Raw genomic sequence first — 24,670 nt, 5'->3', positions numbered from 1 at the left:
GCATGCATTAGTACCCCCTAGAGCACAACCAGACCCCACAAGCATGCATTAACCCCCCCGGACCCCACCTGACCCATAAGCGTGCATTAACCCCCACCCCCCTGCCCCAAACAGACCCCACAAGCATATATTAGAACCCCCCCCAAAGTACAACCAGACCCCACAAGCATGCATTAACCCCCCACCCCCCAACCAGACCCCACAAGCATGCATTAGTACCTCCCGAAGTACAACCAGATCCCCACAAGCGTGCATTAACCCCCACCCCCCTGACAAAACAGACCCTGCAAGCGTGCATTAACCCCCTGGGAGCCCAAAGCAGACCTCACATGCATGCAATAGTACCCCCCGAAGTACAACCAGACCCCACAAGCGTGCATTAACCCCCACCCCCAACCAGACCCCCCAAAATTCATTAGTACCCCCCGATGTACAACCAGACCCCCCACAAGCGTGCATTAACCCCCACCCCCCTGGCCCAAACAGACCCCACAAGCGTGCATTAACCCCCACCCCCTGACAAAACAGACCCTGCAAGCGTGCATTAACCCCCCTGGGAGCCCAAAGCAGACCTCACATGCATGCATTAGTACCCCCCGAAGTACAACCAGACCCCACAAGCGTGCATTAACCCCCACCCCCAACCAGACCCCACAAAAATGCATTAGTAACCCCCCCCCCCCCCCCAAGTACAACCAGACCCCCACAAGCGTGCATTAACCCCCACCCCCCTGGCCCAAACAGACCCCAGAAGCATGCATTAGTACCCCCCGAAGTACAACCAGACCCCACAAGCGTGCATTAACCCCACCACCCCCAACCAGACCCCAGAAGCATGCATTAACCCCCCCCGGACCCCACCAGACCCGTAAGCGTGGATTAACCCCCTGCCCCAAACATACTCCACAAGCATGCATTAGAACCCCCCCCAAAAGTACAGCCAGACCCCACAAGCATGCATTAACCCCCCCGGACCCCACCAGACCCATAAGCGTGCATTAACCCCCACCCCCCTGCCCCAAACAGACCCCACAAGCATATATTAGAACCCCCCCAAAGTACAACCAGACCCCACAAGCATGCATTAACCCCCCACCCCCCAACCAGACCCCACAAGCATGCATTAGAACCCCCCAAGTACAACCAGACCCCCACAAGCGTGCATTAACCCCCACCCCCCTGGCCCAAACAGACCCCACAAGCGTGCATTAACCCCCACCCCCTGCCCCAAGCAGACCCCAGAAGCATGCATTAGTACCACCCGAAGTACAACCAGACCCCACAAGCGTGCATTAACCCCACCACCCCCAACCAGACCCCAGAAGCATGCATTAACCCCCCCGGACCCCACCAGACCCGTAAGCGTGGATTAACCCCCTGCCCCAAACATACTCCACAAGCATGCATTAGAACCCCCCCAAAAGTACAGCCAGACCCCACAAGCATGCATTAACCCTCCCCGGACCCCACCAGACCCGTAAGCATGCATTAGTACCCCCGAAGCACAACCAGACCCGTAAGTGTGCATTAACCCCCACCCCCCTGCTCCAAACAGACTCCACAAGCATATATTAGAACCCCCCCAAAGTACAACCAGACCGCACAAGCATGCATTAACCCCCCACCCATGCATTAGAACACCCCAAAGTACAACCAGACCCCACAAGTGTGCATTATATATCCCAAGCCCCCTGCCCCAAACAGACCCCACAAGCATGCATTAACCCCCCGGACCCCAAATAGACCTTGCAAGCATGCATTAACCCCTCTGGGAGCCCAAGCAGACCCCACAAGCATTAACTCCTCCAGACCCTAAACAGACCCCGTAAGCATGCATTAACCCCTACCCAAAAGCGTGCATTAACACCCCCCCCGAACCCAAATAGAGCCCGTAAGCATGCATTAACCCCCCGACCCAACCAGCGTGCATTAATTCCCCCTCCCCTCCGGGAGCCCAACAGCTCCCAGGTAAGCCCCCAAATCCCACTAGTTAGCCCCAAGTATCAGCCCCATCAACCAAACATCTGATAAGAACTGAATGAGTTAAATGAATTCTGCTGAACTTTATCTTTTCTTCGATATGTCTCAGACATCTCCCTTGCGAACCAAGGTCAAATACTCCTGTTTTTTAGCCTATATGACTTTCTTTGTAGAAAACAAGTTGTGAAATCATTTTATATTGCGCATGTCTGTAGATATCTAAATTCTTTGCTATAAAAGATGGAAGCCTAACTGATAAGCAGAGGTGCGCAGCAGGCATCCCGAGTTGTATTATACAGCTTGTGTCTGAGTTATTCTTCTCGACGGAGCAATCAATTAGAGACATATGGTGCCTTACACCCAAGAACATCGGTCCTTCAGATGAAAGAGATATCTGAGGGATCCCGACACATCTAAGAAGACACCAACCTGTTACTAAACCCTCCTGCCTGTCACCAACGCGGCTGACCTAACTCCACACTGCTCACAGACGCCGGCACCATAGAGACAGCTAAGACAGTATGTAATGGAGGCTTCTCTCCCTGCACTAGACGGCAGGGACATGTGTAATGGCGTCTTCTCTTCCTGCCTTTGCTGTCAGAACACGCCCCCCCTGGTATGACACGCCCCCAGAACTGACATCACACCTGGAAGGAGCCCATACAGTCTAGCATTTACCCTGACTGAAGGGAAGGGTCTCCTCCTGGCAGCTCAGTAACAGGGTGATTCAAGCTCAAGACATGGAGAGAAGAATTCTTATATAGACTAGTGTCTCGTGAGAGGTGACGATACGTGCCCATGACGTCACTCCGTGTAACGCCTCATTCCATCACTACACCCAACGTTACATTCTGTATCTTAGCAACAGCGCATGCCCGAGAAACGACCAGGAACATCCGGTCATGTGACGTGTTCCGGCGCGCTGGGAGAAAACTGAAGCAACATGGCGGCGCACGTGGACACCACAGCAGCTGAGGAAAAAGACAAGACGTTTGGAGATCTGGTGAGGCCCGGGCGGCGGAGGCAGGTGCTGGGCGCTCGCTTTACTGTTTCTAGTGTTATTTGTCCACGAAATGCCGCTGGAATGTGGCTCCCTTGGGATGGCGGCTGCGGAGCTTCTGTTTGCAGCGTGTAACACTTGTTTTCTCTGGTTAACTACAGCTCCCAGCATGTAGCAGGCTCTTGCGGGTCGATGTTGTTTGGTGTCATTGATCCCTCCAAAGTGACCGCAGGAGCAGTATTGCTGCGTGGGGCTGCTTCTAGAACAGGGTTCCTCAACTCCAGTCCTCAAGGCCCACCAACAGGTCATGTTTTCTGGATTTCCCTTGTATTGTACAGGTGATAATTGAGTCACCTGTACAATACAAGGTAAATCCTGAAGACATGACCTGTTTGTAGGCATTGAGGACTGGAGTTGGGGAAACCTGTTCTAGCCGACACTGTGTCTCCTCCATCTTCCTTCCTTCCTTTGGGTTGTGTGCAGACGGTCAGTAATGGCTGCGGGGTGGAGGCTGTGTCGCCTCCGTCTTCCTTCCTTGAGTTGTGTGCGGACGGTCAGTAATGGCTGCGGGATGGACGCTGGGTCGCCTTCCTTGGGTTGAGTGCGGACGGTCAGTAATGGCTGCAGGGTGGACGCTGTATCGCCTCCGTTTTCCTTCCTTGGGTTGTGTGCATACGGTCAGTAATGGCTCCCGGGTGGAAGCTGGGTCGCCTCCATGTTCCTTCCTTGGGTTGTGTGTGGGCGGTCAGTAATGGCTGCGGGGTGGAGGCTGTGTCGCCTCCGTCTTCCTTCCTTGGCTGCGGGGTGGACGCTGGGTCGCCTCCGTCTTCCTTCCTTGGGTTGTGTGCAGACGGTCAGTAATGGCTGCGGGGTGGACGCTGGGTCGCCTTCATCTTCCTTCCTTGGGTTGAGTGCGGACGGTCAGTAATGGCTGCGGGGTGGACGCTGTGTCGCTTCAGTCTTCCTTCCTTGGGTTGTGTGAAGACTGTTAGTAATGGCTGCGGGGTGGACGCTGTGTCGCTTCAGTCCTCCTTCCTTGGGTTGAGTGCGGACGGTCAGTAATGGCTGCGGGGTGGACGCTGTGTCGCTTCAGTCTTCCTTCCTTGGGTTGTGTGAAGACGGTTAGTAATGGCTGCGGGGTGGACGCTGTGTCGCTTCAGTCCTCCTTCCTTGGATTGTGTGCAGACGGTCAGTAATGGCTGCGGGGTGGACGCTGGGTCGCCTTCATCTTCCTTCCTTGGGTTGAGTGCAGACGGTCAGTAATGGCTGCGGGGTGGACGCTGTGTCGCCTCCGTCTTCCTTCCTTGTGTTGTGCGCAGACGGTCAGTTATGGCTGCGGAGTGGACGCTGTGTCGCCTCCGTCTTCCTTCCTTGTGTTGTGCGCAGACGGTCAGTTATGGCTGCGGGGTGGACGCTGGGTCGCCTTCATCTTCCTTCCTTGGGTTGTGTGTAGACGGTCAGTAATGGCTGCGGGGTGGACGCTGCGGGGTGGACGCTGGGTCGCCTTCCTTGGGTTGAGTGTGGACGGTCAGTAATGTCTGCGGGGTGGACGCTGTGTCGCCTTCATCTTCCTTCCTTGGGTTGTGTGCCGATGGTCAGTAATGTCTGCGGGGTGGACGCTGGGTCGCCGCCTTCTTCCTTCCTTGGGTTGTGTGCAGACGGTCCGTAATGGCTTTCGGGTGGACGCTGGGTCGCCTCCATCTTCCTTCCTTTGGTTGTGTGCCGACGGTCAGTAATGGCTGCGGGGTGGACGCTGTGTCGCCTCCGTCTTCCTTCCTTTGGTTGTGTGCCGACGGTCAGTAATGGCTGCGGGGTGGACGCTGTGTCGCCTCCGTCTTCCTTCCTTGGGTTGAGTGCGGACGGTCAGTAATGGCTGCGGGGTGGACGCTGTGTCGCCTCCGTCTTCCTTCCTTGGGTTGTGTGCAGACGGTCAGTAATGACTGCGGGGTGGATGCTGTGTCGCCTCCGTCTTCCTTCCTTGGGTTGTGTGCAGACGTCAGTAATGACTGCGGGGTGGACGCTGTGTACTTCTGCAGCTGCCGGATGTTACAGCGTAGTGGGGGCTTTCCAGTAGTGTGTCCACTATACATCCACAGACGCCCGTGGAGATGGACATGGGGCGTGTCTCTCCAGACCGCTCCATGTCTATCGTGTGGAGACGTGAGCGTTGTGACGCGGTATACGACAGAGCAAGAAGGGACAACAGGCCGAGGGACGATCCAACGAGATTTATTAAGGCAGGGAGCATACAACATCAAATATCCATAATGTCCTTGGAGTCCTTGAGAAGTCCACAATAAGTCTACACAATGGAAACAAATCCGGGCACCTCACGATAGTCCTTGTGCCAGATACGATAACAATAATCCTTGCAATAGTCCACAGGATTCCACACAATCCCACGGACGTCACGAGCTGGCCTCAACTCAGTTCGTGACTCCTTCCACATCCGCACTCAAATCACAACTGATCTTAAAAGAAGAATGTATTGTCAGGGCTCCTGGGATCAGCCCATCTGAAGGGGGGTAGGGGTCACACCTACTATTCAATGGTTTGGTCCATCAGAAGATTCTAGAAATGTAAGGGCTCCACTGAGTCTACAGGATGTGTATTGTAGGTTATCTTCTGCTTAGGAAAACAATAGCCACAGTTCCACTAGCTGTTGACACAAGCCTAAATTAGATTATGGTCCAGGTACATCACAAGACATTGCAAAGTATTGGGGGAAGGAGACATGGTTAATTTACAGCAAATACAACCAGAGAAAAGTTAGCTGACATATTATACAAAATACAGGACAGGGCAAAACTACAAATCATGACAAGCGTCCGCGAGAGAAATGTCACCGTACAATGTATAGGACGCGGTGACTCCACACAGCTCCGTGATCAGAGCTGTGTGGCAGCACTCTGGGTGCCATAACATTTCCCATAGAAACAATACTGAGGCCCTACTATAAATATTAGAACAAAACCGTTGACGCAACCCTGGTAACCGGAGGTGGTGCACAAGTAGGATCCCAATCCGTGAACTTCAATTTATATAGACTTGGCACACACCAAAAAGATTCTGATGCAGAAAGGTGATTTTAATGAATTGCAGTACATACATACAGACGTTTCGGTCTAGGACCTTCATCAATGTACAATAAGTTGTACTGTGAGCTCTTAGTGACTGGGCTTTAAGGGAGATACCAATACTGCAAGGAGGCACCTGCGGCCGTCCCACGTGGTTCTGTATAACAAGTGGACGCAGTATCCACCGCAGTATCCAACGCTTGTCATGATTTGTAGTTTTGCCCTGTCCTGTATTTTGTATAATATGTCAGTTAACTTTTCTCTGGTTGTATTTGCTGTAAATTAACCATGTCTCCTTCCCCCAATACTTTGCAATGTCTTGTGATGTACCTGGACCATACTCTAATTTAGGCTTGTGTCAACAGCTAGTGGAACTGTGGCTGTTGTTTTCCTAAGCAGAAGATAACCTACAATACACATCCTGTAGACTCAGTGGAGCCCTTACATTTCTAGAATCTTCTGATGGACCAAACCATTGCAGTATTGGTATCTCCCTTAAAGCCCAGTCACTAAGAGCTCACAGTACAACTTATTGTACATTGATGAAGGTCCTAGACCGAAACGTCTGTATGTATGTACTGCAATTCATTAAAACCACCTTTCTACTATAAATATGGCTGGGATCACTGACCACACGCTGATCAGATATGCACAAATTACAAGGAGAAGTAGCGCACAGCGGCAAGGATCACCACTGAATATATACGACATATAGCTACATTTAGCTTTATTCAAAAATGTTTTAAATAGACAAGCAAAAACAAGAAATAGATTAACAACAATTAAAAAACAAAGACTGGCTTACAGATGGGCAACAACCTGGAGAGTCATATATGTGCCCACCAGTCTCTTCCACTATGTGCATCAGGGGTGTACTAAGATAAAGCACACTATGAAAAAATACCATATATACAGCACAATATATCAGAAGCTCAAAACTCAAAGAATGCAAGACATGAGAATAGCTCCTTTAACCATGAACGAACAAACTCCTCACTCGGTCATATCATGGTATGTGGAGCGGAAGGAATCCCACGCGTATCACTACACAGCGTGGCTTTCTCAAGAGAAAGTGGACAGAAAAGGAACTTGTCAGCTTTATGTAAATTACCAATAGGACAGGTGTAGGAGGCGTCCAGGGATAGTGAATACGCAGGTATGTGTGTGCGCAAGAAAAATGGTCACTTCCTATTTGGTGTTGTTTAGGTTACATCCATAAACACTCTTACCCCCATTAAGATGGCGCACGTGCGAGACGACAACCAACAATAGGACCTGCATAGCATGGAACCAAGCACACGCAGATGAACAGACCGGAAATACTCAAGGATCTTATGGGTCACATGTTGGTCTACGTAAAAAGGAATGAATGAACACTTTCTGGTCTGAGTTATACTAAACGCTCCCGCAAACACTTGAGCGCATGTGCAGAGAGTCACACAGCAGTCAGCGGTAAGACCTGCACAATACGTTATGGAGCATGCGTAAACAAATAAACCGGAAATCTCATCTCCAGGACCTTACGGTCACGTGTCCGTGCTGGCGCATGCGTGTAAGAGGCAAAAGGACCTTGCAATTCAATGCTCAAGCGCACCATTGGTTTTACCATATCGTGTACTCAAAAACGGGAAAAAAATTGCAGTGAAATTGAAAAAAACAACTGTTTGGGGTTTTTTTTTACCAGGTTCACCAAATGCTAAAATTGACTTGCTATTATGATTCTCCAGGTCATTACGGATTCATAGACACCAAACATGTCTAGGTTCTTGTTTATTTAAGTGGTGATGAAAAAATCCAAAGTTTAAAAAAAAAATGCACCATTTTCCTATACTCGTAGCGTCTCCAGTTTTTGTGATCTCGGGTTGGGTGAGGGCTTATCTTCTGCGTGCCGGGCTAACGTTTTTAATTATACCATTTTGGTGCAGATGTAATCTTTTGATTGCCCGTTATTGCAATTTAATGCAGTGTTGCCGCAACCAAAAAAAAAATCTAATTCTGATCTTTTGAAGTTTTTTCTTGATATGCCGTTTAGCAATCGGTTTAATTTTTATATTAATCTGACAATTCTGAACGCGGCGATACCAAATGTGTATGTTGGATTTTTTTTTTTTTAATTTTGAATGGGGCGAAAGGGAGGCGATTTGAACTTTTATATTTTTTAAAATATTTTTAAAAGCTTTTTTTTTTTTACTTTTTGGCATGCTTCAATTGTCTCCATGGGAGACTAGAAGCTGCCATAAACTGATCGGCTCTGCTACATACAGTCGATGAACAGATCGCCTGTATGTAGCAGACTTGCTATGAGCGCCTACCAGTGGGTGGCGCTCATAGCAGTCTGACTGACAACCATAGAGGTCTGCAGGAGACCTCTGGTTGTCATGCTGACCCATTGGCTACCCTCGATCACGTGAAGGGGTCATCAGAATCAGAAACCGTTCCAGAGTTATAACCTCATAAAGTGACAGTGGTCAAAATTGTAATAATTGACCTGGTCATTAAGTACCAAATTGGCTCCATCACTAAGGGGTTAATTACTTAAAATTTTGTGGATTATCAGTAAATAAAGTTATGGTGCCTATAATGACGTTTATAATCCTACTTCTGTGGCAGGGAGTAACAGATGTTTTATGTGAAACGTGTGAACAACTCGGATGGAAAAAACCAACCAAGATTCAGATAGAAGCCATTCCTGTGGCCCTTCAAGGTGAGCTGTATAAAAACGAACACCCGTACTGCGCTTATTGGGACAGTGTGTTGTGATCTGTCTGCTGTGCGGTCAGCTGCAGATGATGAGTCTGCCACTAGGCAGCAGTTAATGTAAAGTGCAGATTTATTAGCAAATATGAAAGTGAACCTGTCACCAGAAAAAACTGGTGACAGGTTCCCTTTAAGGCATGTTGAGTCTACCTTTCTTTTAAAGAGGTTGTCTACTTTGGGTGTGTTTTGAAGGAATCCTTGATTATAAGCTGATTACAAAGGGAGGAATTTACTACCATCGAAAAGTTGCAAATCCTACAACTAATTGCTGGTTAACATTTTTTAGTGAGTGCTTTATATTAGGCCTCATTCACACATTATTGTTCAAACATGTACTTGAAAACACGTCACGAGTGTCCTCAGTGTGACGTCGTCCTACTTCTCCTCAGTATGTCGTCGTCCTACTTCTCCTCAGTATGTCGTCGTCCTACTTCTCCTCAGTATGTCGTCGTCCTACTTCTCCTCAGTATGTCGTCGTCCTACTTCTCCTCAGTGTGTTGTCGTCGTCCTCCTTCTCAGTGTGTCGTCGTCGTCCTCCTTCTCCTCAGTGTGCCGTCGTCGTCCTCCTTCTCCTCAGTGTGTCGTCGTCGTCCTCCTTCTCCTCAGTGTGTCGTCGTCGTCCTCCTTCTCCTCAGTGTGTCGTCGTCGTCCTCCTTCTCCTCAGTGTGTCGTCGTTGTCCTCCTTCTCCTCAGTGTGTCGTCGTTGTCCTCCTTCTCCTCAGTGTGTCGTCGTCGTCCTCCTTCTCCTCAGTGTGTCGTCGTCGTCCTCCTTCTCCTCAGTGTGTCCTCCTCCTCCTCCTCCTCCTCCTCCTCAGTGTGTCCTCCTCCTCCTCCTCCTCAGTGTGTCCTCCTCCTCCTCCTCCTCAGTGTGTCCTCCTCCTCCTCCTCCTCCTCAGTGTGTCCTCCTCCTCCTCCTCCTCCTCCTCAGTGTGTCCTCCTCCTCCTCCTCCTCCTCCTCCTCAGTGTGTCCTCCTCCTCCTCCTCCTCCTCCTCCTCAGTGTGTCCTCCTCCTCCTCCTCCTCAGTGTGTCCTCCTCCTCCTCCTCCTCCTCAGTGTGTCCTCCTCCTCCTCCTCCTCCTCAGTGTGTCCTCCTCCTCCTCCTCCTCCTCCTCCTCCTCCTCCTCCTCCTCCTCTTCCTCCTCCTCCTCAGTGTGTCGTCCTCCTCGTCGTCCTCCTCCTCCTCCTCAGTGTGTCCTCCTCCTCCTCCTCCTCCTCCTCCTCCTCCTCAGTGTGTCCTCCTCCTCCTCCTCCTCCTCCTCCTCCTCCTCAGTGTGTCCTCCTCCTCCTCCTCCTCCTCCTCCTCCTCCTCCTCCTCCTCCTCAGTGTGTCCTCCTCCTCCTCCTCCTCCTCCTCAGTGTGTCCTCCTCCTCCTCCTCCTCCTCCTCAGTGTGTCCTCCTCCTCCTCCTCAGTGTGTCCTCCTCCTCCTCCTCCTCCTCCTCCTCAGTGTGTCCTCCTCCTCCTCCTCCTCCTCAGTGTGTCCTCCTCCTCCTCCTCCTCCTCCTCCTCCTCCTCCTCAGTGTGTCCTCCTCCTCCTCCTCCTCCTCCTCAGTGTGTCCTCCTCCTCCTCCTCCTCCTCCTCAGTGTGTCCTCCTCCTCCTCCTCCTCCTCAGTGTGTCCTCCTCCTCCTCCTCAGTGTGTCCTCCTCCTCCTCCTCCTCCTCCGTGTGTCCTCCTCCTCCTCCTCCTCCTCCGTGTGTCCTCCTCCTCCTCCTCAGTGTGTCCTCCTCCTCCTCCTCCTCCTCCTCCTCCTCCTCCTCAGTGTGGTCTCCTCCTCCTCCTCCTCCTCCTCAGTGTGGTGTCCTCCTCCTCCTCCTCCTCCTCCTCAGTGTGGTGTCCTCCTCCTCCTCCTCCTCCTCCTCAGTGTGTCCTCCTCCTCCTCCTCCTCCTCCTCCTCCTCAGTGTGTCCTCCTCCTCCTCCTCCTCCTCAGTGTGTCCTCCTCCTCCTCCTCCTCCTCAGTGTGTCCTCCTCCTCCTCCTCCTCCTCCTCCTCAGTGTGTCCTCCTCCTCCTCCTCCTCAGTGTGTCCTCCTCCTCCTCCTCCTCAGTGTGTCGTCCTCCTCCTCCTCCTCCTCAGTGTGGTGTCCTCCTCCTCCTCCTCCTCCTCCTCCTCCTCCTCAGTGTGTCCTCCTCCTCCTCCTCCTCCTCCTCAGTGTGTCCTCCTCCTCCTCCTCCTCCTCCTCAGTGTGTCCTCCTCCTCCTCCTCCTCCTCCTCCTCAGTGTGTCCTCCTCCTCCTCCTCCTCCTCCTCCTCCTCAGTGTGTCCTCCTCCTCCTCCTCCTCCTCCTCAGTGTGTCCTCCTCCTCCTCCTCCTCCTCCTCCTCCTCAGTGTGTCCTCCTCAGTGTGTCCTCCTCCTCCTCCTCCTCCTCAGTGTGTCCTCCTCCTCCTCCTCCTCCTCAGTGTGTCCTCCTCCTCCTCCTCCTCAGTGTGTCCTCCTCCTCCTCCTCCTCAGTGTGTCCTCCTCCTCCTCCTCCTCCTCAGTGTGTCCTCCTCCTCCTCCTCCTCCTCAGTGTGTCCTCCTCCTCCTCCTCCTCAGTGTGTCCTCCTCCTCCTCCTCCTCCTCCGTGTGTCCTCCTCCTCCTCCTCCTCCTCCTCAGTGTGTCCTCCTCCTCCTCCTCCTCAGTGTGTCCTCCTCCTCCTCCTCGTCCTCAGTGTGTCCTCCTCCTCAGTGTGTCCTCCTCCTCCTCAGTGTGTCCTCCTCCTCCTCCGTGTCTCCTCCTCCTCCTCCTCCGTGTGTCCTCCTCCTCCTCCTCCTCCTCCTCAGTGTGTCGTCCTCCTCCTCCTCAGTGTGTCCTCCTCCTCCTCCTCCTCCTCCTCAGTGTGTCCTCCTCCTCCTCCTCCTCCTCCTCCTCCTCAGTGTGTCCTCCTCCTCCTCCTCAGTGTGTCCTCCTCCTCCTCCTCAGTGTGTCCTCCTCAGTGTGTCCTCCTCCTCCTCCTCAGTGTGTCCTCCTCCTCCTCCTCAGTGTGTCCTCCTCCTCCTCCTCCTCCTCAGTGTGTCCTCCTCCTCCTCCTCCTCCTCCTCCTCCTCCTCAGTGTGTCCTCCTCCTCCTCCTCAGTGTGTCCTCCTCCTCCTCCTCCTCCTCCTCCTCAGTGTGTCCTCCTCCTCCTCCTCAGTGTGTCCTCCTCCTCCTCCTCCTCCTCAGTGTGTCCTCCTCCTCCTCCTCCTCCTCAGTGTGTCCTCCTCCTCCTCCTCCTCCTCAGTGTGTCCTCCTCCTCCTCCTCCTCCTCAGTGTGTCCTCCTCCTCCTCCTCCTCCTCAGTGTGTCCTCCTCCTCCTCCTCCTCCTCAGTGTGTCCTCCTCCTCCTCCTCCTCAGTGTGTCCTCCTCCTCCTCCTCCTCCTCCTCAGTGTGTCCTCCTCCTCCTCCTCCTCCTCCTCAGTGTGTCCGTCTCCTCCTCCTCCTCCTCAGTGTGTCCGTCTCCTCCTCCTCCTCCTCCTCCTCAGTGTGTCCGTCTCCTCCTCCTCCTCCTCCTCCTCAGTGTGTCCTCCTCCTCCTCCTCCTCCTCAGTGTGTCCTCCTCCTCCTCCTCCTCAGTGTGTCCTCCTCCTCCTCCTCAGTGTGTCCTCCTCCTCCTCCTCCTCCTCCTCCGTGTGTCCTCCTCCTCCTCCTCCTCCTCCTCCTCCTCCTCCTCCTCAGTGTGTCCTCCTCCTCCTCCTCCTCCTCCTCAGTGTGTCCTCCTCCTCCTCCTCCTCCTCCTCCTCATCAGTGTGTCCTCCTCCTCCTCCTCCTCCTCCTCCTCATCAGTGTGTCCTCCTCCTCCTCCTCCTCCTCCTCCTCCTCATCAGTGTGTCCTCCTCCTCCTCCTCCTCCTCCTCCTCCTCCTCCTCCTCATCAGTGTGTCCTCCTCCTCCTCCTCCTCCTCCTCCTCCTCCTCAGTGTGTCCTCCTCCTCCTCCTCCTCCTCCTCAGTGTCCTCCTCCTCCTCCTCCTCCTCCTCCTCCTCCTCCTCCTCCTCCTCCTCCTCAGTGTGTCCTCCTCCTCCTCCTCAGTGTCTCCTCCTCCTCCTCCTCCTCCTCCTCCTCCTCAGTGTGTCCTCCTCCTCCTCCTCAGTGTGTCCTCCTCCTCCTCAGTGTGTCCTCCTCCTCCTCCTCCTCCTCAGTGTGTCCTCCTCCTCCTCCTCCTCAGTGTGTCCTCCTCCTCCTCCTCCTCCTCAGTGTGTCCTCCTCCTCCTCCTCCTCCTCCTCAGTGTGTCCTCCTCCTCCTCCTCCTCCTCCTCAGTGTGTCCTCCTCCTCCTCCTCCTCCTCCTCAGTGTGTCCTCCTCCTCCTCCTCCTCCTCCTCAGTGTGTCCTCCTCTTCCTCCTCAGTGTGTCCTCCTCCTCCTCCTCAGTGTGTCCTCCTCTTCCTCCTCAGTGTGTCCTCCTCCTCCTCCTCAGTGTGTCCTCCTCCTCCTCCTCAGTGTGTCCTCCTCCTCCTCCTCCTCCTCAGTGTGTCCTCCTCCTCCTCCTCCTCCTCCTCCTCCTCAGTGTGTCCTCCTCCTCCTCCACCTCCTCCTCCTCCTCCTCAGTGTGTCCTCCTCCTCCTCCTCCTCCTCCTCCTCAGTGTGTCCTCCTCCTCCTCCTCCTCCTCCTCCTCCTCCTCAGTGTGTCCTCCTCCTCCTCCTCCTCCTCCTCCTCCTCCTCAGTGTGTCCTCCTCCTCCTCCTCCTCCTCCTCCTCCTCCTCAGTGTGTCCTCCTCCTCCTCCTCCTCCTCCTCAGTGTGTCCTCCTCCTCCTCCTCCTCAGTGTGTCGTCTTCCTCCTCCTCCTCGTCTTCCTCCTCCTCCTCGTCTTCCTCCTCCTCCTCCTCCTCCTCCTCCTCAGTGTGTCCTCCTCCTCAGTGTGTCCTCCTCCTCCTCAGTGTGTCCTCCTCCTCCTCCTCCTCCTCCTCCTCAGTGTGTCCTCCTCCTCCTCCTCCTCCTCCTCCTCCTCCTCCTCAGTGTGTCCTCCTCCTCCTCCTCCTCCTCCTCAGTGTGTCCTCCTCCTCCTCCTCCTCCTCCTCAGTGTGTCCTCCTCCTCCTCCTCCTCCTCCTCAGTGTGTCCTCCTCCTCCTCCTCCTCCTCCTCAGTGTGTCCTCCTCCTCCTCCTCCTCCTCCTCAGTGTGTCCTCCTCCTCCTCCTCCTCGTCCTCCTCCTCCTCCTCCTCCTCAGTGTGTCCTCCTCCTCCTCCTCCTCCTCCTCCTCCTCCTCCTCAGTGTGTCCTCCTCCTCCTCAGTGTGTCCTCCTCCTCCTCAGTGTGTCCTCCTCCTCCTCAGTGTGTCCTCCTCCTCAGTGTGTCCTCCTCCTCCTCCTCAGTGTGTCCTCCTCCTCCTCCTCCGTGTGTCCGTCTCCTCCTCCTCCTCCTCCTCCTCCTCAGTGTGTCCGTCTCCTCCTCCTCCTCCTCCTCCTCAGTGTGTCCGTCTCCTCCTCCTCCTCCTCCTCCTCCTCCTCAGTGTGTCCTCCTCCTCCTCCTCCTCCTCAGTGTGTCCTCCTCCTCCTCCTCCTCCTCCTCCTCAGTGTGTCCTCCTCCTCCTCCTCCTCCTCCTCAGTGTGTCCTCCTCCTCCTCCTCCTCCTCCTCCTCCTCCTCAGTGTGTCCTCCTCCTCCTCAGTGTGTCCTCCTCCTCCTCCTCCTCCTCCTCCTCAGTGTGTCCGTCTCCTCCTCCTCCTCCTCCTCCTCCTCAGTGTGTCCCTCTCCTCCTCCTCCTCCTCCTCCTCCTCAGTGTGTCCTCCTCCTCCTCCTCCTCCTCCTCCTCCTCCTCCTCCTCCTCAGTGTGTCCGTCTCCTCCTCCTCCTCCTCCTCCTCCTCAGTGTGTCCGTCTCCTCCTCCTCCTCCTCCTCCTCAGTGTGTCCGTCTCCTCCTCCTCCTCCTCCTCCTCCTCAGTGTGTCCGTCTCCTCCTCCTCCTCCTCCTCCTCCTCCTCAGTGTGTCCGTCTCCTCCTCCTCCTCCTCCTCCTCAGTGTGTCCGTCTCCTCCTCCTCCTCCTCAGTGTGTCCGTCTCCTCCTCCTCCTCCTCAGTGTGTCCGTCTCCTCCTCCTCCTCCTCCTCCTCCTCAGTGTGTCCTCCTCCTCCTCCTCCTCCTCCTCCTCCTCAGTGTGTCCTCCTCCTCCTCCTCCTCCTCCTCCTCAGTGTGTCGTCCTCCTCCTCCTCCTCAGTGTGTCGTCCTCCTCCTCCTCCTCCTCCTCCTCCTCCTCAGTGTGTCGTCCTCCTCCTCCTCCTCCTCCTCCTCCTCCTCCTCAGTGTGTCCTCCTCCTCCTCCTCCTCCTCAGTGTGTCCTCCTCCTCCTCCTTCTCCTCCTCCTCAGTGTGTCCTCCTCCTCCTCCTTCTCCTCCGTGTCTCCTCCTCCTCCTCCTCCGTGTCTCCTCCTCCTCCTCCTCCTCCTCAGTGTGTCCTCCTCCTCCTCCTCCTCCTCCTCAGTGTGTCCTCCTCCTCCTCCTCCTCCTCCTCCGTGTGTCCTCCTCCTCCTCCTCCTCCTCCTCCTCCTCCTCCTCAGTGTGTCCTCCTCCTCCTCCTCCTCAGTGTGTCCTCCTCCTCCTCCTCCTCAGTGTGTCCTCCTCCTCAGTGTGTCCTCCTCCTCAGTGTGTCCTCCTCCTCCTCCTCCTCCTCAGTGTGTCCTCCTCCTCCTCCTCCTCAGTGTGTCCTCCTCCTCAGTGTGTCCTCCTCCTCAGTGTGTCCTCCTCCTCAGTGTGTCCTCCTCCTCCTCCTCCTCCTCCTCCTCCTCAGTGTGTCCTCCTCCTCCTCCTCCTCCTCCTCCGTGTGTCCTCCTCCTCCTCCTCCTCCTCAGTGTGTCCTCCTCCTCCTCCTCCTCCTCCTCCTCCTCAGTGTGTCCTCCTCCTCCTCCTCCTCCTCCTCCTCAGTGTGTCCTCCTCCTCCTCCTCCTCCTCCGTGTGTCCTCCTCCTCCTCCTCCTCCTCCTCAGTGTGTCCTCCTCCTCCTCCTCCTCCTCCTCCTCAGTGTGTCCTCCTCCTCCTCCTCCTCCTCCTCAGTGTGTCCTCCTCCTCCTCCTCCTCCTCCTCAGTGTGTCCTCCTCCTCCTCCTCCTCCTCCTCCTCCTCAGTGTGTCCTCCTCCTCCTCAGTGTGTCCTCCTCCTCCTCCTCCTCAGTGTGTCCTCCTCCTCCTCCTCCTCCTCCTCCTCCTCAGTGTGTCCTCCTCCTCCTCCTCCTCCTCCTCAGTGTGTCCTCCTCCTCCTCCTCCTCCTCCTCAGTGTGTCCTCCTCCTCCTCCTCCTCCTCCTCAGTGTGTCCTCCTGCTCCTCCTCCTCCTCCTCCTCAGTGTGTCCTCCTGCTCCTCCTCCTCCTCCTCCTCAGTGTGTCCTCCTCCTCCTCCTCAGTGTGTCCTCCTCCTCCTCCTCCTCCTCCTCCTCCTCCTCCTCAGTGTGTCCTCCTCCTCCTCCTCCTCCTCAGTGTGTCCTCCTCCTCCTCCTCAGTGTGTCCTCCTCCTCCTCCTCCTCCTCCTCAGTGTGTCCTCCTCCTCCTCCTCCTCCTCCTCCTCCTCCTCCTCCTCAGTGTGTCCTCCTCCTCCTCAGTGTGTCCTCCTCCTCCTCCTCCTCCTCCTCCTCCTCAGTGTGTCCTCCTCCTCCTCCTCCTCCTCCTCCGTGTGTCCTCCTCCTCCTCCTCCTCCGTGTCTCCTCCTCCTCCTCCTCCGTGTCTCCTCCTCCTCCTCCTCCTCAGTGTGTCCTCCTCCTCAGTGTGTCCTCCTCCTCCTCCTCAGTGTGTCGTCCTCCTCCTCCTCCTCCTCCTCAGTGTGTCGTCCTCCTCCTCCTCCTCCTCCTCAGTGTGTCGTCCTCCTCCTCCTCCTCCTCCTCCTCCTCCTCAGTGTGTCCTCCTCCTTCTCAGTGTGTCCTCCTCCTCCTCCTCCTCCTCCTCAGTGTGTCCTCCTCCTCCTCCTCCTCCTCCTCCTCAGTGTGTCCTCCTCCTCCTCCTCCTCCTCCTCCTCCTCCTCAGTGTGTCCTCCTCCTCCTCCTCCTCCTCCTCCTCAGTGTGTCCTCCTCCTCCTCCTCCTCCTCCGTGTGTCCTCCTCCTCCTCCTCCTCCTCCTCAGTGTGTCCTCCTCCTCCTCCTCCTCCTCCTCAGTGTGTCCTCCTCCTCCTCCTCCTCCTCCTCAGTGTGTCCTCCTCCTCCTCCTCCTCCTCCTCAGTGTGTCCTCCTCCTCAGTGTGTCCTCCTCCTCCTCCTCCTCCTCCTCAGTGTGTCCTCCTCCTCCTCCTCCTCGTCCTCCTCCTCCTCCTCCTCCTCAGTGTGTCCTCCTCCTCCTCCTCCTCCTCCTCCTCCTCCTCCTCAGTGTGTCCTCCTCCTCCTCCTCCTCCTCCTCAGTGTGTCCTCCTCCTCCTCCTCCTCCTCCTCAGTGTGTCCTCCTCCTCCTCCTCCTCCTCCTCAGTGTGTCCTCCTCCTCCTCCTCCTCCTCCTCAGTGTGTCCTCCTCCTCCTCCTCCTCGTCCTCCTCCTCCTCCTCCTCCTCAGTGTGTCCTCCTCCTCCTCCTCCTCCTCCTCCTCCTCCTCAGTGTGTCCTCCTCCTCCTCAGTGTGTCCTCCTCCTCCTCAGTGTGTCCTCCTCCTCCTCAGTGTGTCCTCCTCCTCAGTGTGTCCTCCTCCTCCTCCTCAGTGTGTCCTCCTCCTCCTCCTCCGTGTGTCCGTCTCCTCCTCCTCCTCCTCCTCCTCCTCAGTGTGTCCGTCTCCTCCTCCTCCTCCTCCTCCTCCTCAGTGTGTCCGTCTCCTCCTCCTCCTCCTCCTCCTCCTCCTCAGTGTGTCCTCCTCCTCCTCCTCCTCCTCAGTGTGTCCTCCTCCTCCTCCTCCTCCTCCTCCTCAGTGTGTCCTCCTCCTCCTCCTCCTCCTCCTCAGTGTGTCCTCCTCCTCCTCCTCCTCCTCCTCCTCCTCAGTGTGTCCTCCTCCTCCTCAGTGTGTCCTCCTCCTCCTCCTCCTCCTCCTCCTCCTCAGTGTGTCCGTCTCCTCCTCCTCCTCCTCCTCCTCCTCAGTGTGTCCCTCTCCTCCTCCTCCTCCTCCTCAGTGTGTCCTCCTCCTCCTCCTCCTCCTCCTCCTCCTCCTCCTCCTCCTCAGTGTGTCCGTCTCCTCCTCCTCCTCCTCCTCCTCCTCAGTGTGTCCGTCTCCTCCTCCTCCTCCTCCTCCTCCTCAGTGTGTCCGTCTCCTCCTCCTCCTCCTCCTCCTCAGTGTGTCCGTCTCCTCCTCCTCCTCCTCCTCCTCCTCAGTGTGTCCGTCTCCTCCTCCTCCTCCTCCTCCTCAGTGTGTCCGTCTCCTCCTCCTCCTCCTCAGTGTGTCCGTCTCCTCCTCCTCCTCCTCAGTGTGTCCGTCTCCTCCTCCTCCTCCTCCTCCTCCTCAGTGTGTCCTCCTCCTCCTCCTCCTCCTCCTCCTCAGTGTGTCCTCCTCCTCCTCCTCCTCCTCCTCCTCAGTGTGTCGTCCTCCTCCTCCTCCTCAGTGTGTCGTCCTCCTCCTCCTCCTCCTCCTCCTCCTCAGTGTGTCGTCCTCCTCCTCCTCCTCCTCCTCCTCCTCCTCAGTGTGTCCTCCTCCTCCTCCTCCTCCTCAGTGTGTCCTCCTCCTCCTCCTTCTCCTCCTCCTCAGTGTGTCCTCCTCCTCCTCCTTCTCCTCAGTGTGTCCTCCTCCTCCTCCTTCTCCTCCGTGTCTCCTCCTCCTCCTCCTCCTCAGTGTGTCCTCCTCCTCCTCCTCCTCCTCCTCCTCCTCAGTGTGTCCTCCTCCTCCTCCTCCTCCTCCTCCGTGTGTCCTCCTCCTCCTCCTCCTCCTCCTCCTCCTCCTCCTCAGTGTGTCCTCCTCCTCCTCCTCCTCAGTGTGTCCTCCTCCTCAGTGTGTCCTCCTCCTCAGTGTGTCCTCCTCCTCCTCCTCCTCCTCCTCAGTGTGTCCTCCTCCTCCTCCTCCTCAGTGTGTCCTCCTCCTCAGTGTGTCCTCCTCCTCAGTGTGTCCTCCTCCTCCTCCTCCTCCTCCTCCTCAGTGTGTCCTCCTCCTCCTCCTCCTCCTCCTCCTCCTCCGTGTGTCCTCCTCCTCCTCCTCCTCCTCCTCCTCAGTGTGTCCTCCTCCTCCTCCTCCTCCTCCTCCTCCTCCTCAGTGTGTCCTCCTCCTCCTCCTCCTCCTCCTCCTCAGTGTGTCCTCCTCCTCCTCCTCCTCCTCCTCCTCAGTGTGTCCTCCTCCTCCTCCTCCTCCTCCGTGTGTCCTCCTCCTCCTCCTCCTCCTCAGTGTGTCCTCCTCCTCCTCCTCCTCCTCCTCCTCAGTGTGTCCTCCTCCTCCTCCTCCTCCTCCTCAGTGTGTCCTCCTCCTCCTCCTCCTCCTCCTCAGTGTGTCCTCCTCCTCCTCCTCCTCCTCCTCCTCAGTGTGTCCTCCTCCTCCTCAGTGTGTCCTCCTCCTCCTCCTCCTCAGTGTGTCCTCCTCCTCCTCCTCCTCAGTGTGTCCTCCTCCTCCTCCTCCTCCTCCTCCTCAGTGTGTCCTCCTCCTCCTCCTCCTCCTCCTCCTCAGTGTGTCCTCCTCCTCCTCCTCCTCCTCCTCAGTGTGTCCTCCTGCTCCTCCTCCTCCTCCTCCTCAGTGTGTCCTCCTGCTCCTCCTCCTCCTCCTCCTCAGTGTGTCCTCCTCCTCCTCCTCAGTGTGTCCTCCTCCTCCTCCTCCTCCTCCTCCTCCTCCTCAGTGTGTCCTCCTCCTCCTCCTCCTCCTCAGTGTGTCCTCCTCCTCCTCCTCAGTGTGTCCTCCTCCTCCTCCTCCTCCTCCTCAGTGTGTCCTCCTCCTCCTCCTCCTCCTCCTCCTCCTCCTCAGTGTGTCCTCCTCCTCCTCAGTGTGTCCTCCTCCTCCTCCTCCTCCTCCTCCTCCTCCTCCTCAGTGTGTCCTCCTCCTCCTCCTCCTCCTCCTCCGTGTGTCCTCCTCCTCCTCCTCCTCCGTGTCTCCTCCTCCTCCTCCTCCGTGTCTCCTCCTCCTCCTCCTCCTCCTCCGTGTCTCCTCCTCCTCCTCCTCCTCCTCCTCCTCCTCCTCCTCCTCAGTGTCTCCTCCTCCTCCTCCTCCTCCTCCTCCTCCTCCTCCTCCTCAGTGTGTCCTCCTCCTCCTCCTCCTCCTCAGTGTGTCCTCCTCCTCCTCCTCCTCCTCAGTGTGTCCTCCTCCTCCTCCTCCTCCTCAGTGTGTCCTCCTCCTCCTCCTCCTCCTCCTCAGTGTGTCCTCCTCCTCCTCAGTGTGTCCTCCTCCTCCTCAGTGTGTCCTCCTCCTCCTCCTCCTCAGTGTGTCCTCCTCCTCAGTGTGTCCTCCTCCTCCTCAGTGTGTCGTCCTCCTCCTCCTCCTCAGTGTGTCGTCCTCCTCCTCCTCCTCCTCCTCCTCCTCCTCCTCAGTGTGTCCTCCTCCTTCTCAGTGTGTCCTCCTCCTCCTCCTCCTCCTCCTCAGTGTGTCCTCCTCCTCCTCCTCCTCCTCCTCCTCCTCAGTGTGTCCTCCTCCTCCTCAGTGTCTCCTCCTCCTCCTCCTCCTCCTCCTCCTCCTCAGTGTGTCCGTCTCCTCCTCCTCCTCCTCCTCCTCAGTGTGTCCGTCTCCTCCTCCTCCTCCTCCTCCTCCTCCTCAGTGTGTCCGTCTCCTCCTCCTCCTCCTCCTCCTCCTCCTCAGTGTGTCCGTCTCCTCCTCCTCCTCCTCCTCCTCCTCCTCCTCCTCCTCAGTGTGTCCGTCTCCTCCTCCTCCTCCTCCTCCTCCTCCTCAGTGTGTCCTCCTCCTCCTCCTCCTCAGTGTGTCCTCCTCCTCCTCCTCCTCAGTGTGTCCTCCTCCTCCTCCTCCTCCTCAGTGTGTCCTCCTCCTCCTCCTCCTCAGTGTGTCCTCCTCCTCCTCCTCCTCCTCCTCAGTGTGTCCTCCTCCTCCTCCTCCTCCTCCTCCTCAGTGTGTCCTCCTCCTCCTCCTCCTCCTCCTCAGTGTGTCCTCCTCCTCCTCCTCAGTGTGTCCTCCTCCTCCTCCTCCTCCTCCTCAGTGTGTCCTCCTCAGTGTGTCCTCCTCCTCCTCCTCAGTGTGTCCTCCTCCTCCTCCTCCTCCTCCTCAGTGTGTCCTCGTCAGTGTGTCCTCCTCCTCCTCCTCCTCAGTGTGTCCTCCTCCTCCTCCTCCTCCTCCTCAGTGTGTCCGTCTCCTCCTCCTCCTCCTCCTCCTCCTCCTCCTCCTCAGTGTGTCCTCCTCCTCCTCCTCCTCCTCCGTGTGTCCTCCTCCTCCTCCTCCTCCTCCTCCTCCTCCTCAGTGTGTCCTCCTCCTCCTCCTCCTCCTCAGTGTGTCCTCCTCCTCCTCCTCCTCCTCAGTGTGTCCTCCTCCTCCTCCTCCTCCTCAGTGTGTCCTCCTCCTCCTCCTCCTCCTCAGTGTGTCCTCCTCAGTGTGTCCTCCTCCTCCTCCTCCTCCTCCTCCTCAGTGTGTCCTCCTCCTCCTCCTCCTCCTCCTCCTCAGTGTGTCCTCCTCCTCCTCCTCCTCCTCCTCCTCCTCCTCAGTGTGTCCTCCTCCTCCTCCTCCTCCTCCTCCTCCTCCTCAGTGTGTCCTCCTCCTCCTCCTCCTCCTCCTCCTCCTCCTCAGTGTGTCCTCCTCCTCCTCCTCCTCCTCAGTGTGTCCTCCTCCTCCTCCTCCTCCTCCTCCTCCTCAGTGTGTCCTCCTCCTCCTCCTCCTCCTCCTCCTCAGTGTGTCCTCCTCCTCCTCCTCCTCCTCCTCCTCCTCAGTGTGTCCTCCTCCTCCTCCTCCTCCTCCTCCTCCTCCTCCTCAGTGTGTCCTCCTCCTCCTCCTCCTCCTCCTCCTCCTCCTCCTCAGTGTGTCCTCCTCCTCCTCCTCCTCCTCCTCCTCCTCCTCCTCAGTGTGTCCTCCTCCTCCTCCTCCTCCTCCTCCTCCTCCTCCTCAGTGTGTCCTCCTCCTCCTCCTCCTCCTCCTCCTCCTCCTCCTCAGTGTGTCCTCCTCCTCCTCCTCCTCCGTGTCTCCTCCTCCTCCTCCTCCTCCTCCTCCTCCTCCTCCTCAGTGCCTCCTCCTCCTCCTCAGTGCCTCCTCCTCCTCCTCCTCCTCCTCCTCCTCCTCAGTGCCTCCTCCTCCTCCTCCTCCTCCTCCTCAGTGTCTCCTCCTCCTCCTCCTCAGTGTCTCCTCCTCCTCCTCCTCCTCCTCAGTGTGTCTCCTCCTCCTCCTCCTCCTCCGTGTGTCTCCTCCTCCTCCTCCTCCTCCTCAGTGTGTCTCCTCCTCCTCCTCCTCCTCAGTGTGTCTCCTCCTCCTCCTCCTCCTCAGTGTGTCCTCCTCCTCCTCCTCCTCCTCCGTGTGTCCTCCTCCTCCTCCTCCTCCTCCTCAGTGTGTCCTCCTCCTCCTCCTCCTCAGTGTGTCCTCCTCCTCAGTGTGTCCTCCTCCTCCTCCTCCTCGTCCTCCTCCTCCTCAGTGTGTCCTCCTCCTCAGTGTGTCCTCCTCCTCCTCCTCCTCAGTGTGTCCTCCTCCTCCTCCTCCTCAGTGTGTCCTCCTCCTCAGTGTGTCCTCCTCCTCCTCCTCCTCCTCCTCAGTGTGTCCTCTTCCTCCTCCTCCTCCTCCTCCTCAGTGTGTCCTCTTCCTCCTCCTCCTCCTCCTCAGTGTGTCCTCTTCCTCCTCCTCCTCCTCCTCCTCAGTGTGTCCTCCTCCTCCTCCTCCTCCTCCTCCTCAGTGTGTCCTCCTCCTCCTCCTCCTCCTCAGTGTGTCCTCCTCCTCCTCCTCAGTGTGTCCTCCTCCTCCTCCTCAGTGTGTCCTCCTCCTCCTCCTCAGTGTGTCCTCCTCCTCCTCCTCCTCCTCCTCAGTGTGTCCTCCTCCTCCTCAGTGTGTCCTCCTCCTCCTCCTCAGTGTGTCCTCCTCCTCAGTGTGTCCTCCTCCTCCTCCTCAGTGTGTCGTCCTCCTCCTCCTCCTCCTCCTCCTCCTCCTCCTCCTCAGTGTGTCGTCCTCCTCCTCCTCCTCCTCCTCCTCCTCCTCCTCAGTGTGTCGTCCTCCTCCTCCTCCTCCTCCTCCTCAGTGTGTCGTCTTCCTCCTCCTCCTCCTCGTCTTCCTCCTCCTCCTCCTCCTCCTCCTCAGTGTGTCGTCTTCCTCCTCCTCCTCCTCGTCTTCCTCCTCCTCCTCCTCCTCCTCCTCAGTGTGTCGTCTTCCTCCTCCTCCTCCTCCTCCTCCTCCTCCTCCTCAGTGTGTCGTCTTCCTCCTCCTCCTCCTCCTCCTCCTCCTCCTCCTCCTCAGTGTGTCGTCTTCCTCCTCCTCCTCCTCCTCCTCCTCCTCCTCCTCCTCCTCCTCAGTGTGTCGTCTTCCTCCTCAGTGTGTCGTCTTCCTCTTCCTCCTCAGTGTCGTCGTCCTCCTCAGTGTCGTCTTCCTCGTCCTCCTCAGTGTCGTCTTCCTCGTCCTCCTCCTCCTCAGTGTATCGTCCTCCTCAGTGTGTCGTCTGTTTTTTTTTTTTTTTTTTTGTTTTTTTTTTGTGATGGATAAAGAAATAAATTCCACATCTTCTCCTATACTTTGCAGTGGTAACCATGGACAGCACATGGATGCCTTCTGTGTCTTGAACGTGTTTGTCACTCGCCATAGACTTGTATTGGCCCTTGTCATAGTTGGTGATGGGAATAAACACACGTCTCTGTGAGTTTTGCACTGACACACAGGCCGTGATAAACATGGCCATGTGATCAGCAGTATAATTATAATGGGTATGTGTTGTGTCTTTGAAATAAATGGATGCAACATATACCTGAAACACAGACGTCTGAATGAGGCCTAAGGAACCGTAAAAGTGGTGGGGCGTTGTGAGGGAGGGCCGGTTCTACCACAGGCACGTAGGTTTAACATTACTTATACCAGGATGCATGTTGCTCGTGCTACTGTGAGCAGCCTGTGTGGCCTAAATGTGCTCCCTGGTCTGCAGTGTCTCCGAAATTGTTTCCCATCGAGCACATCTGGAACATCATTGGTTAGCAATTGCAATAGGAGCGGTCAGCAGTGGATCTTGATGATTTGCCCAAGTGCATTCAATGCAGCAGTATGTTCCCTCCCCAACCATTACTAACCTCATTGACAGTGTGCATTTCTGCATGTGGCACTCATAATCAACACAGAAAATATTGAAATGTTCTGAAAATGTTTCCGTTTTTCTATGATTTCCATATTATTCACATGGCTGTCCATACTGTGATTTTCCATAACACCACGACTTTTGTTATTGCAAACTCAATGTTGAGTGTGTGCATATTATATGTATGTAAATATCTAATTATTTTTATTAAAACTAAATGGAAGTAATTATTCTCATTGCTGATCACAAGATTTTTGTTTCCCTTTTGATCTTTTAACACTTCAGGTCGAGACATCATTGGTCTGGCAGAGACTGGATCAGGAAAGACTGGAGCCTTTGCATTACCTATCCTTCAGACATTGCTGGAGAACCCACAGAGACTTTATGCATTGGTTCTCACACCAACAAGAGAATTAGCATTTCAGATTTCAGAACAATTTGAGGCGCTTGGTTCCTCCATTGGTGTTAAGAGTGGTATGTTGGATCTTATTCTGTTTGGTGTAAAGTTAACATAGTATGGGAGAGTGCTCCAAAATGGCAGAAAATAATGTAGCGCTATTACTGTCTGAAGATATCAGAAAGTATACCGGGCACATAGTTGGAGTCTTGTGTATTTATACAATCTAATATAACACTGGATGCGTCCTTCTGTCCGAAGCCTCTATAGACGGCGCCTGTGCAGTGTAGTCGATCAAACAAACAAGGCTGCACTCTGCAGCGCTATAGCATGCAAGCATGAAATATGAAGATTGAATTGTATCACTGCCCCAGAAATGTGAAAAATTGAGAATGCTTAGCGCATAAATTGGCCAATTCATGTGTACCTGGCAGCCACGATAAGGCGATTCTCATTGTCAGGGACCTAATGCCAATCCTTATTAGAGAGTCTACATCTCTCTGGAACCTAATGTGAATCCACTCATAGACTAAA

The 24,670-nt window shown here is 56.1% G+C and overlaps 1 protein-coding gene across 5 annotated transcripts in view; it reads left to right on the top strand.

Moving 5' to 3' along the window:
* Positions 1 to 2,649: 2,649 nt before the first annotated feature.
* DDX47 (DEAD-box helicase 47) overlaps positions 2,650 to 24,670 on the top strand; it is a 144,448-nt gene continuing 122,427 nt past the window's right edge. Inside the window, exons 1-3 of one of the 5 annotated variants that reach the window (XM_073573000.1) lie at positions 2,650 to 3,007; positions 8,668 to 8,761; positions 24,025 to 24,213. In XM_073573000.1, the coding sequence (XP_073429101.1) occupies positions 2,924 to 3,007; positions 8,668 to 8,761; positions 24,025 to 24,213 (367 nt within the window). In that variant the 5' untranslated portion in view covers positions 2,650 to 2,923. The remainder of the gene's footprint in view (positions 3,008 to 8,667; positions 8,762 to 24,024; positions 24,214 to 24,670) is intronic. The other 4 variants (XM_073573001.1, XM_073572999.1, XM_073572996.1 and 1 more) reach the window with 4 other exon arrangements.

This window comes from Dendrobates tinctorius, unplaced genomic scaffold (genome assembly GCF_039654945.1).
Source record: "Dendrobates tinctorius isolate UK_male_01 unplaced genomic scaffold, ASM3965494v1 ptg000033l, whole genome shotgun sequence".
NCBI classification, from domain to species: Eukaryota; Metazoa; Chordata; class Amphibia; order Anura; family Dendrobatidae; genus Dendrobates; species Dendrobates tinctorius.
This window is presented reverse-complemented; position numbering and strand designations above follow the sequence as displayed.